Genomic DNA, 13,652 nt, shown 5'->3' with positions numbered 1-13,652 from the left:
TAATCTTTTGTAATTATTCTTATCTTTGTTTTGATGTGATAGAAGCCAACCTGAGCGTTGCTTTCCAAGTGGAAGGGACATAGTGTTTCAAGTAAGCCAAGTCTAAGTCAGGGGTCCTCAAACTTTTTCAACAGGGGGCCAGTTGACAGGTGCCAGCAGGTGGGCGTGGGCTGCCAAGGTGGTACCGGCGGGGGGGGGGGGGGGGGGGGGGGGGGGGGGGGGGGGCAGGGGGAGCATGGGTAAGGTGGGGGCAGGGGGGGTACGCATGGCGAGGTACTGGCTTGCTCGCGAGGAAATCGTTTTCTCTGAGCTAGTCCAAAAAGACCTCCTCACGAGCAAGCCGCACGCCTGTGCGCACGGCGAGTGCAAAACCTCTGGGGTGGGCTGGTTAAATGGGCATGGCAGGCTGGATCCGGCCCGCGGGCCTTAGTTTGAGGACCCATGGTCTAAGTCTTAGTTATTTCTTTGCAACCAAGTTGCCACCCCACTACCTGCACATATGAAGCTCTGGCAGTCCAGTCCCTTCTCCGTGGGGATGGCAACCAAGTACTGGAGAAGGAGTCCATTCTCCTTGACGGTGCTCTTCAAGACTGCCTGTGAGTTCCCATCCAGATTACCCCCAAGCGTCAGTGCCTCCTCAGCAGTTTCCAGGTAGGACATGAGCACTCGGCGGACCAGGTCTCTCCAGTCGGCTGCCTCCTCTGCGTTCTCAGCTCTCAGCTTCAACACTGCCTTTGAGGTGATGACCTTAAAGAAGGCCGGCCCACCAAGGCTCACGTCAGGCAGGATGTCCTGGATGGTTTCAATACCGTAGCTGTTGCTCAGTGTTTTTTCACCATTCCTCACTTTGAAGCATTTCAAAGCTTCTAAGGATAAGGAGAACACAAAAGGGACCCACGTTTTTTCAGCCTCAAGGTACAGAACAGACTCTTTGATTGCATCTAACTCTGGTGCAAAGGCTCCTGTCTGGTCTAGTCCATTTTGGCCAGTTCCACTGTATTGAGGGAGGACAGATGGGTCACTGGGTAGTCTGGCAGCAGAGTTTGCTTCAAGGTCCTCCACTGGTGGTGGGCACTGTAGAGTTTCCCAATCTTCATCTTGCTGAGGGCGACACTTCTGAAGCGCCTCATTCAGCCGGTCTAGCCAGTCTTCAGCCTCATCCTGAGATGGAGCCCGAAGGCACAACCGTTTGCCTGAGAAGACCAAGTCAAAGCGGCCATCACTGTGAGCCAGGCCAAGGGACTCGCACCTTAGCAAGGAATAGTTTTCCACACACACCCGTTCCTCACTGTCCACAAAAAGACGTAACTCCAGTGGAGAAAGTTCGCAGAACAACTCCTTCCAGAGGCCCATGCCACCTCGTCGCTCTAGGTTCCCTAACTTCAGCAGGCCACGGAAAGGATTGGAAAGGCCTAAGTTCAGGAGAGAAGAGTAATATTGGCACATAAGGATTTGTGCTAGAGCGCATCCTGCAAAAGCGAGTCATGTAAAAAAAAACATAGCAAATGATAGAATAAATGGTGATACTTTAGCAGCTACAAATGCTGCTAACCACCATACTGATTTGCCTCTCCCCGTTATTTCCATAGCAGAAAATGAGTTTAACAGCAGTAACAAACAGCTTACCCATTTGCCTCCGGTGGACAACACTGAAGCCCTTTGATTCCTTCTCAGGAGATGGTTTGGGTTTGCTAGTCTCCAGTTGGGACACATGAAGCCCACCCTCATCCAGAGCACTGCTTGGTATCTGTGGCTGACCAGCAACAGATCCCTCTGGTGAGGGACACTGCAAGTTCGAGGTGCCTTCCCCTGCCTCCTCAGGAGGAGAAGGAAGGTAAATATCATCCTCAGTAATCCAGCTTGTTTTATGCTGGGGAACAAAAGCAAAATAAAACCAATCTTAGACATTGCTTGAGCTGCTACCACCTCGATGCTATGTGGATTTCAATAGAGAAACATGAAATTGCCTTCATCACACAAAAAGTGGCATAGTCCCTGGCTAGAGAGTGGGTGTTGAATGGACAAGAATGGACCAGCGAAGGGGAGAGGAAAGCACACCAAATGTGTAAATGGGGACATGGTAACCAGAATGATGGTCCTTACTAGATTTAGAACAGTCTTGAAATTCAAGGTAGATACTAGAGCCTCCTGGATCTACCCCAGTACACCTTTGATTATTGAATGGTGGGAGGGACCAACGGGAACATATCCTGTGCATGCAACATGAACAGTCAGAGCTGTTAACTGAGCAAAAGTTTGAGAGAAGATGAAGGACACACAGACAGGCAGTTCCTAATCCTTTGGTCCAGCTGCAACTAGTTACCTTCTGGGCAAAAGTGTTGCCTAGCAGTGAGGCAGGAACTCTAATGATGACAGCATCTATCCTACTAGAGCTCCAGAAAGCAACAGGGAAAAAGATGGGGCAGGCCTCAGGATGGGTTCGAAGGTGTTCTTTAGGTTCTCAGATGAGGGAACCCTGCAACAAGACTCTCCGGTTGCCTCATGTCTTCTGTGGTGATGGGGCTTGTGGAGGATTCCTCCCATTCCAAGCTGTGAGTCTGTGGGGAAAATGCCTTCTCCTACTTCATCTGTTCTTAGGATCAGCCTAGGCACTGCAGCCAGGATGATCAGCAAGAAGGTGGATTAATTAATTTAAATCCTCAATTTAAATTACTAAGAGAAATGAACAACTGGAATAAAGGATTGAAACCAAATTCCTGGTTTGAAACACAGTCAGTTGAACATATGGATTTATAACTACATAAAGCATGTAACCTAATGGACTAATTTTAAATCTTGGTCATATACCCCATGTGCCATTTGTCCGATATACAAGATGCATACACATGAAATGATACAAAACAAGATCACTTATCTGAAGGCACCTTACTTGGAAACTAGTCCCACTGAACATAGCACAACTTAACTACCAAGAAAACACACGTAAGATTGTGCTACCACATATGTATGCCCAGAACATCCGAGAAGCAAACAGTGATAGTCACTGGGCACAGAACAGTGTTTTGCCACGAGACAGGAAGGGAACATCCATGCTGTTTAATAGCTTCAGAAATGAATACACTACAAATCTCAAGCAGTTGGGAATAATATAGGAGTATAAGAGGGGTGGGCAAATGGACCTCCAGGTAATTTGCAGTAACTTGGGAAGCGTTTCTGATTTCCTCCTTTTATTTAACAAAGGCGTCCCCAGTGCAGCACCCACAGGGACCTCCAATGGTGTTCATGAAGCTCTCTGTCCCTGTCCCATCAAACATTTTAAATAAAAAAACCCTGACAAACGCTGAGGGTTCGGTTCTCCTTCCTGGCCCTGTACTTGCTGCAGGAAGAGCAGGAGAGTGAAGGGTTGCTGCCTGTCCCTACCCACAAAGACCTTTTCCCTTTGCTCTCTTCATTCTCTCCCTCCAGCTCTTCGACCTCACTTTCTGTCTGCTCCTACCCTTCGGCCTTGTTCTCTCTTCCCTCTACCCCTATGCCTTGCTATTTCACTCTTCCATTAGCCTTTAGCCTTGCTGCTTTTTTTTTACCTTGCTGTTTCTTCCACTTCTTAGACTCTGTGGGTCAAATGTGTAGATTGGCCACAGGTTGAACACATGTACTCTGCTTTTTTGGGGGTAAATGACTAGGCAGGTAGCCACGGTAATCATTAAATGACTAGCCACATCTTCTAGCAATACCAGCAATTAAAAGCCCCACCCCGCCAGGTTGCTGAAGACAATACTGGAGGACATGAAACCAGGATATTTGTGTGAAAAGAATTGTGAGCTAGGTTCTCATGCTAGTCACTAATTCCTAAACTGAGTGAGTTCTCAGGTGTACCATGCTCTTAGCATAAACCAGCCTACCCGAGCCACCCTCTCCCTCCAAGTTCTAGTTGCTGGACACTAGGTTTCTTGTAAAAAACAAAGTAGGTTCCCCAAGCATAAAATTTGCCCAGCCTGGATACAGGGTCACTGATATGGGCTTCCTTGATGATCCCAGTGAAATATGCGACAGCATTTAGCAGCACTTTAATTCATGTTATCGTTAACAGTTGCTTTTTTGCTTTTGGTTTTATATAATTTGCACTGTTTTATTGTTTTTAATTGTACATTTGTGAGCTGCCCCAAAATGACGAGGCATGTGGTGATGGCATATAAAAGTTTTAAATAAATAAATAAAATAAATAAGCATATGTAGGCTAGTCTGTACTTCATCCAATACAGGAATAAACATGTAATGTGAAGACCAAGGGAAAGCATACACATTGCCAACAGTAGAGTCAGTCATGGAATATAGAAAGGATAATTTGTGACAAATCAAAATCCCAGTAAGAGGAACATATCAAATTAAGATGGCATATGTTTGCTTTAAGTTGACATTTAACATGGAATGAGGCTATTGTGAAAAGTGAAACATTTACGGGGAAGTTAAAAGATACTTCCCACCTACCCCCCACCACATTTTTATTCACTTTGATTACATTATCATAGATAATTCATACAATACTGTTGGTATGTCTGGAAAAATCCCGGGCCATTTATCCCAGAGATCTGATGTTGATGGCTAAAAATATGAAATCCTTATTCATCTCTGAATGGTATTCATAGCTGGTTTGTCTTCATAGTAACTTTGGGTGGCATGCCATGAACATGCTTATATTTTACGGATGAGGAACTGAGGCAGGCAGTGCGCTACTTAGCTACAGCCATCCAGTGAGTCGAGGGCTGAGGTGTGATTTGAACTCAGGCTTCCCAGGTCTTCTTACAATGTTCTAGCTACACAGGACTACAGTGACTTTTTACAGGATTCAGACCCAAAGTCCTGGGCCTTCTATAGACAAGTATCTAGGACAGTAATTTCTCCAGAAATAGTAAAGGGCTTGGGACCAGGATACCTAAAGGAATGCCTTTTTCCCTATATGCCCTCCCACCCCCTGAGATCAGCAGCAGAAGCCCTCCTCTGGAAACCTTCTTTGAAAGAAGTTAGGAGACAGAGTACCTGGAGAAGGGCCTTCTCTGCGGTGGCACCCTGACTATGGAATGTGCTCCCTAGAGAGGTCCGCCTGGTGCCATCATTATATGTTTTTCAGCGCCAGGTCAAGACCTTTTTATTCGATCAATATTTTAATATATTTTAACTGTGAGATGATTTATTCATATTTTTATATGATGATCAGCCAGTGTGGAATAGTTAACTTATTTTATTCTGAAATAATGTTGTAAGCCGTCCAGAGATGGAAGTAATGGAAGGCATACAAATTTGATAAATAAATAAAAATAAACATTGGGCAGGGTGACCTAGACAGCATGATGTTACTTCCTGCTGTGTGACAGATTGGCTGATAGCCAGGCATGGGAAAGGCTTCCTCTGCCGACCCTCTGCAGCTGGGGGAAAATGGAGCAGAGAAAATATTCCAGTCTAACCAGAAACATTTCCTGACCATGAATGCTTTGTCAACATAAGCCACACACTGCCAAGGCCCTAACTCACGTGCAGGAGGGATTCTGCTAATTCTTCTATCTTTAATTAACATTAGCCACAATAGGTTATTATTCCTTAGATACCTTTCTCAAAAGAGACTTAAGACCACTTAACACAATTAAGTATATATATAATTTAAACCAGCAAAAAAGGACCCACTAAAATAAAACCATTCCATAAAACATCAATGACAACTGTAAACAATTTAATGGATGCATTAAGAAGCCCATCAGATGCCACCAAAAGACTGGGAATGTGCCAAACCTGAGGTCAGGTAGGGCACTCCCCTCATATCTTTAGTCTGCAGAATATCATAAGTAGAAAGCATAAGCCTGCAGCAAAGGTGCCTTTATAGCAATGGCCATGCTGGCTGTGGATGATGGGACCTGTAACCTAACACATCTGGACAGCACTGGGTAACTCAGCCAAATGAATCAAGCTGCACATGTTGAGAAAAAATAATCTTAAAAAACATCCAGATTTACTAGTTAATTTAACTGTGTGGTAGGGAAATTATTATTATTATTAGAACATTTCTATGCCGCCCCTTGCCGAAGCCTCGGGGAGGCTTACAACACAATATGCCTTCCCTAGCAGATATTTGCTAATGTTCCAATTGGCCTGGAAAATTATAGAGATGATTTTATTAGACCCTTAGAAGCAAAGGGTCCTAAGGGATCAGGCTGCCATCCAGTGCAAACCATTCAGGTAGGAAACACGCCCCCATCCCACCACATCTACATCCATCCTAATCACAGCATTGGGTCAGAGTGTTGGACTGGCATTGAGAGATCTGGGGTCTAGTCTTCACGTGGCCACAAAATTCACACTTTGGGACGGTCACAGATTCTTAGCCTATCCTACCTCACAAGGTTGTTGTGCAGAACTGGAATACCATTAAATCTCCCCAGTTTCATCATTGATTATATTTGTTCAAAACATTGTCTGGTAAAATCTTTTTGTTGTTCCATTGCCATAGGGTATGTCAAATAATTTTTATAATGATGTTGATTGTTTTGCTTGTGCTAGCTATTTACCTGTTTCAGAGGATGTAATGGTAGTTACATCAGACTGAGCTCCTATATCTAAAATTTTTGTTTACAAATCCTCATATTATCCTTTTCCCTTGGATTCAGCATCTGTATGAAGAATCTAAAATTTGGGGATCATTTGGTTAATTTTGGAGCCAGAACTGTTCATATAAAATTGCCTTCTGTTCCTCTACAGAGATCTTTGGAAGCCTATTTTCCAACATCTAATTGACTCTGCACCAATAATTTACCATTCCGACATAAGAAATCACCAGAAATCATTCCTATGGCCAGTTCTGCTCTAAGTATATAGGATGGAGTAGATTTTGAAGCGCTCAAGATCATTCACAGAAAATGGTTCTTGATTCTTTCAATTTTGCTTAAATCAGCAAAGCCCTAGATTTCCACACCAAAAATTAACAGAGGAATCACCTTTGCCTTGAATATGTTTAGAACTGGGCGTAATATTCCAGAAAAAGTGTGATGCAGCAGTCTGTTTAGAGACTGTAAACCAGCAGCTGCTTTTAATTCACTTCTTTCTCTCTTTTGTAGTGGCCAAGATCTCGTGGTTGAGAAACTTATGCCAAGACAGCAGTAAGAATTTACTTGCTTCAGCACTTTTGCATTTGTACCCATTTATGCATTTTTAACCAAAAAGCTTGACTTTGGATTTAGTGTGATTAAGAACAAAATCATTTTCTGCATATTAAAAACTAAACCATTATAGTAAACTTAAACCAACTTGAGTTATTGACAATAAAACCATATCATCTGCATAGAATATTTACGGATCTGTTCAAAATTTGGGGCATACGATAGTTCTGGTTATACAAAAATTCAACCATATCATACATATAAAATTAAAAAGAAAAGGGACAAATATACATTCTTGGTGGATACCTTTATAGGCTGGAATTAGCTCTGAAAGAGCATAACTAGAACCTGTCCAGACCCTCAAGTAGGCTTCTGAACATTAAACTTTAACTGAGTACAGGAGTTTGGTTTGAATTCAACATTTTCTCCCATAATTGTTTCTTGTTTTGGAGTCAAAAGCTGCACTAAGGTCAATAAAAGCTGCAAAAAGCTGTCCATTTTTGTGTGCGTATTTAGTCATTAGATGATTAAGCAATTGTCTATAGTTGATCTACCTTTCCTAAATCCTACCTGTTCTTCAGCTAGTAAGGTGCATTCATCTGCCCAATCTTTCACTTTTTGCAAGAGATATTTGGCATATATTTTGGATGGAATATTGCTCTGTAGTTCTTGTGGTCCTTTCTGTTTGCTTTCTTAAATATTGGAACTATTGTACTGAGTTTCCAGCATTTTGGGACACAACCTGTTTTATTTATATGTGTAAAGAGGCCTGCCGAAAGAGAAGCCCAACAATCTACATTAGACTTAAATCATTCAGGTGGCAAAAAATCCTTCCCTGGTACTTGTCATTTTTCAATGTTTGTATAGGCAATTTTATCTCACAGGTGAAGACTGGCAATCTTGAAGGAAGATGGTTAATGTTTAAAGTCAAAGACTGCCCAATTTTTCTAACTTCATTGTTTTTAAATAAGTTTGGATATTTTTTTTTCCTATCTTGCAATTGACATTGGAGTTATCATAAAAGAAATTCATTTCTTTGCACCTACCAGAAACTAAATACCAAAAAAGGTCTGAATTTGTTCCTGTTGCTGCCAGCTCAAGTTCAGACCAAAATTTATTCTGGAACAGTAATTTCTTGGCTGTGATTAATTTTTTGTAATCACATCTAAGTTTCAACATCGTACACTGTTCCATATGGTCTAATGAGGCATGTACTTTAGAAATCTGTTTTCTCAACTTACTTCTTGTCAATCTACATTCTTTATCAAACCATAAGGATGTCATTGGGGTTTTTTTTCATTTGGGATTAACTTGGCCATCAGAAGAGGTCTCAAATTATCACATAAGTCCTGGTAAGCTTATAGGACAGAATTATGCTACAGTGAGGATTTGAGATTATATTATGTAATGATTTCTTGTGATTGAATTTTTAAAAGTGTTTAATTCCATCACACTAACCTTTTGCCATTTTAATCTTCATTCTTGATGAAATTCCAGATTCTGTCCTAACCATTTATCTGCATCCATAACTGGCCTCAAATCTGAGTCTGCTGTTAGCTTCACTGTAATGGGCTGGTGGTCACTATCTTCCGTGGTGTTAACTGTTATACCAGAGAATAAATGTGTTCTCCCTTTGGAAACACTGGTGTAACTGAGGACAGTACCTGAGAATGCTGAAAAAGGGATAAAAGGATACCCTATATTGGGCATGTTACAGCCCAGTATCTGCAAACCAAACATACATATACTTTTATATAGGTTTATGCCCATTTTATCTACCATTTTATCTTTGGATTTCCAATAGTTAAAATCCAAGGAGATGTCCTCCAGAAGGCCAACTCTGGAAGATGATGAACCCATCCTGGCATTAAGGTCACCTAACAGTATTATCAGAGCACTTAGGAAGCTTGTATTCAATTCCTCTAACAGTTGTTTACACTGTGACCATATATCAGTTAGAATACTGAGAAGAAGTTGGGTGTATATAGGCATTTAGCAAGATTATTGTCATACCAATGACAGAGAACTTTACCATCAGGAAGTTAAGGGAAGAGTCTACACCATCCACCATTTCTCCACACCATCCCAACTCCTTAACTAAAATGGCTACTAGGCCTCCTACAGCTCTAGAATGTTATAAGGATGGCCAAGATATGAAGGATTTCAAGTACTTAGGAAGAATGTACTTAGTACTTAGAAACACTAAAGCAAAATTATAGGTTGATAGGCAAGTCCCATGTCATACATACTATATGAAGGCTTCGTCCACCCTAGTACCTCCTAGATCTTTCAGATTACAGCTCCCATCAGCTCCAGCCAGAATGGCCAAATAGTTAGAAATGATGGGAATTGGATTTTTTTCTTCTTTTGTATTCAGGGTTTTCTCAAGCCTACCAATACTTACTTCTTGCATATGTGTGGTGACATTCTTGGCAACACAAAGGCCAGTACTCAGAGAATTGAGATTGCTCTTGGTATTTTATCAGAGGTAGACAACCTTAGGCCATTCAGAAGTGTTGGCCACTGATTCCCATGAGTCTTAGCCAACATGACTAATGGTAAGGCACGATGGGAGTTACAGGCTAAACCATCTAGAGGGCTACACATTGCTAAAACTCTAGTACATATAATGATAAAGGCAAACCTACCAGACAGACCACTGGTGAGAGTAGTTGTTCTGTCTCTGGATGGCCTCCTTCACAGCCATTAACTTGGTTGATTCCTTCTTTAGCTTTTCTCTTGAAGTGATGTGTTTGGTTCATATCCATTGCTCCTTTGGCAATGTGAATTACAGCTGGCAAGGATGACTGCTGGATCGTGGTATGAAGATCTGCTTCTTCTGTTTTAAGTGCCTTGCCTGGATTCAGAAACTGCAAACTTGTTGTGGTAGGAGGGGGTTTGATGTCAGCTCTTTCAGTACAAGGAAGGCGTGCAGTGCAGAAACTGGCAGCAGGAGAAGGGCACCATGGTGGGGAAGACTCAGGGAGAATGTGAGCTTCCTTAACTGCTACAGATTCAGGCTTTCTCTGTGCTCTGCTGAATTCTGCCAACACCCTTGACAGAAAAATAAGAAGTTACAACAAATATCAAGAGAGAGGGAAAAGCATATCTGTGGTGATTACATCTTCCACCATACCATGTAGATTCAACAGGTAAGCACATGATCTCCAGTCACACACAGTTTAACACTTATCTATTATTTGCTAATACACCAATTTCAGCCTAAAATAAGGCATTTCAATAAAGAGTCGCTTTGTTTTTTATGACTTTATTTTTCTTGATACAGAACTTACTTTTGGGAGTGCCATTTGTAGGCACACACAGGGTAGTAGCATAGGCGATAGGTTGTGACCTGGACATACATTCAAATTCCTCGTTAGCCATGCATTTATTGGATAAATCAGTCACACCCAAACAGTTAACTCAGCCTGCAAAAATTGTTGTTGTGAAACTGGTAAACTCTGAATGCTCACTCTATAAATATATCACATAACAGGCTCAAAACCAGGCATCACCTGCCAATTATGGTCAAACCCCCTTAGCACTGGCTGTCTTGGAATGAACACTGCAGATGGTTGCAGTTCAACTGGGGGAGCACCTCACGAAAGAGGCAAAAGAATCTCATTCAAAGGTCTAATGATAGGCAAATCAGCATTCTATGGGCCAGATGGGGAAAGCATAAGTGGAAGCAGGTTACATAGAAACAGAGTGAGTCAGAAGGGACCTCCCGGGCCATCTAGTCTGACCTCCGGCACCAGCTGGCTCTGCTCACGACATGCCCACCATGTGCATGTCCAGCCTTGCATGTCCAGGTTGATTATGACATATTGAACCAGCCAGGTTATTAGGCTTCAAGTAAGTATTACTTTAATAGCATATTGCTATTCATCTAGAACCTCGCAGGTCCATGAAGATAAAGATCAGGCCAAAATAAAACCATTACAAAACCTTGGTATATCTTTCACCCACATACTCACTTTTGGAGGGACTGGTCCAAGTCTTTTGTTGTTGCTGTGTCAAGTTTAGAGTCATCCAAGAGGGACTCCTTATCTTTGTCAGGACTCTGGGTGCAGACAGAAATCCCAGGCAAAAGGCTGTCAGAGTCGAGGCTTGAAGAGAGCTGTGAGGAACTTGCTGTGCTGATGCTCAGGTTGGAGGCTGTAAGTTTATTTGCCTGCTGACTTCTTGTGCCAGGCAAGATGGCTGGGTGAGTGTCAACTTCATCAGATCCTGAAGACTGTGAGAGGGAGCCCAGTGATTCCTTCCTCTGGGGCTCCAGCAGCTGTGAGACTGGGCAAAGGCCTGATAAGGATAAAGGCGTGATGGTCCATTCATTCAAAACGGCTGACTTGTAGGAGAGGGCAAAGGCCAGGGAGGACAAACCCTGCAAGTAACTCAGGAGAAACTCAACCTCTTCGGTGTCCAGAAGCAGAGCTGGAGAATGGTAATACTCAGAGAGGTGGACCTTTTCATGGAGCAAGAGTTTCAGGTAGCACTCCATCAGACCATCATTCAGTGCCAGCCTCAGCCATGCACGGCAGCGGCCCACATCCGTGTTAATGAAGTCCAAGCGCTCCAGCTCAGAAATGATGTTTCTGGAGGGAGAGAAGCAAAACAGAGGAAGAGCACACAAGTCCTGTTAAAACCACAGCTCCAAAGAGTAGTTAAAAGCAAGACGTATTTTGAGTTGCTTGTAGATGTGGCTCAGCAGAGGGCTAAAGAGGAGTAATGCACTCTCAGGGGGACTAAAGGAGAAGGGAATTAAGAGAAGAAAACTCCAGGGGGTTGTAAGGTGAGTGAGAATGGACAACCACATCACATGGTTATTGTCTGTATCTACCACAGCACTTGCAAGACTTTCAAGAAAAGAGAAGTATCTTCATCAGCCATATCCCCTTATGTTATGTTGTGCGCGAAGTTGCGTCCAACCCACCACGACCCCATGGACAACATTCCTCCAGGCCTTCCTGTCCTCCACCATCCTCCAGAGTCCACCTAAGCTCACACCAACTGCTTCAGTGACTCCATCTAGCCACCTCATCCTCTGCCTTCCCCTTCTTCTTTTGCCGTCAACAAAATCCCCTTACATAATTGTGCTTATTCTTCAGAATTGCTCACTCATCCATTCACCCAGCCCCAAAGTGATATTAAAGAACAAACAAGCAGTAAACTTTGGTGACAGATGTAATTCATCCCTCAAAATAGCAGGCTCCCCTATCTCACCTGTGTGTGATAGATTTTAGCAGGGCCCAGAACACTGGCTGAGGAAGTGGCATACGGCCTCCAAGTTTTCTGCCTTTTGCTCCAACTTCTGATTTGATGTGCTTGGCCTTCAAACCATGCACAAACACTGCCTCTAGTGCACAGCAGAGGGTGTTGGCATCCCCATCATCACTGGTTACAAGTGCATCAGAGGTCACATAATGTTTCTGCAAGGCCTTGATGGAGTTCACCAGCTGCTTCTTGATCAACTACAGCAACACAAAACACAAGCTCTCACTAGTTGGGCAAGGTTAGAGAAACCATCCCATTCCAAGATTATTGCCAGTAATGGTGTAGACAGTGTCAGCAGGTTCTTAGCTGGTGCACACTGTGTTATGTTCTGGGCAAAGCAACTCAAGAAAAAGTTAGGTTGCCTAAACACCAACAGTATGTATTCTTGGGCAATCCATCTAGCAGTCTTTCATCATATCATGAATTAGCTGCTTAACCTGTTGTTTAACTTGACATGACAGCCAAAACTCCTCAACGAATTTATCTCTACCTCTTGGTTTTGCTTGTGGTATTCTCATCTAAAGGTTAATTATGCCCAACAGCAATATTTACAGCACCTACCCTTTCAAATTTTGCCCATCTGTCTTTCTTGATGGAAAATTTTCAAACCCTTTACTTGAGCAATGGCACTGGACCATTTATATATGTGATCAGAGAATGACAGAGGACCCTGACTATTATTTATTATAAGACAACTCTAGATATTATTATTATTATTAGATTTATAACTAAGATTTAGAGGCCTGTGTGTAAAGATTTGTTTTGCTTTCAGTTCAAGAGAAATACATCATCTCTAGAATTCAGTTGCTGTTCTATGGTATAAAGTTATCTAGACAATCACCACAGCCTGTACAGGTGACCATCTCACTATTTCATTTAAGTTTATTGGCAAATACATTCTGCTTCTTCTGTTTTATGCCAAAATGCATCTACCTTTTATTGGTAGATTTTCCTTCAGTCAGTTTGTGATTTTAGATTACAGAGAATCAGAAACAATAGATTCAGCTTTAACTCAAGATTGTATAGGATAAACATGGGTTTAAAACAGTAATGGGCAACACATAGGCCCCCTGACATTCACCCCCTGGCCTCCAGTGCCCCCAAAACTGCCTCTCCAAAATATATCTCTGCTGACTCAAAATTTGATGACAGAGCATCAAATAAAATCAGTCCATCTGTCCTTTAAATGGCTTTATAGCAGCTGCCTGCAGAATTTCAGGGGAAAACTTTTTTTTTTTTTTGCTGCCACCACCAGTAGGGTTGGGAATTCAT

General features: G+C 42.5%; 1 protein-coding gene across 7 annotated transcripts in view; it reads right to left on the bottom strand.

The window, feature by feature from the left end:
- Positions 1-13,652, bottom strand: part of PLEKHM1 (pleckstrin homology and RUN domain containing M1) — a 37,397-nt gene that overhangs the window by 10,429 nt on the left and 13,316 nt on the right. For 5 of the 7 annotated variants that reach the window (XM_044418679.1, XM_044418675.1, XM_044418678.1 and 2 more), the window contains 5 exons: positions 12,330-12,577; positions 11,084-11,701; positions 9,755-10,160; positions 1,627-1,870; positions 492-1,412 (listed from right to left, as the gene is read on the bottom strand). In XM_044418679.1, the coding sequence (XP_044274614.1) occupies positions 492-1,412; positions 1,627-1,870; positions 9,755-10,160; positions 11,084-11,701; positions 12,330-12,577 (2,437 nt within the window). The remainder of the gene's footprint in view (positions 1-491; positions 1,413-1,626; positions 1,871-9,754; positions 10,161-11,083; positions 11,702-12,329; positions 12,578-13,652) is intronic. The other 2 variants (XM_044418681.1, XM_044418682.1) reach the window with 1 other exon arrangement.

The sequence above is a fragment of the Varanus komodoensis genome, unplaced genomic scaffold (assembly GCF_004798865.1).
Source record: "Varanus komodoensis strain SLA01 unplaced genomic scaffold, ASM479886v1 scaffold92, whole genome shotgun sequence".
Taxonomy (NCBI): domain Eukaryota; kingdom Metazoa; phylum Chordata; class Lepidosauria; order Squamata; family Varanidae; genus Varanus; species Varanus komodoensis.
This window is presented reverse-complemented; position numbering and strand designations above follow the sequence as displayed.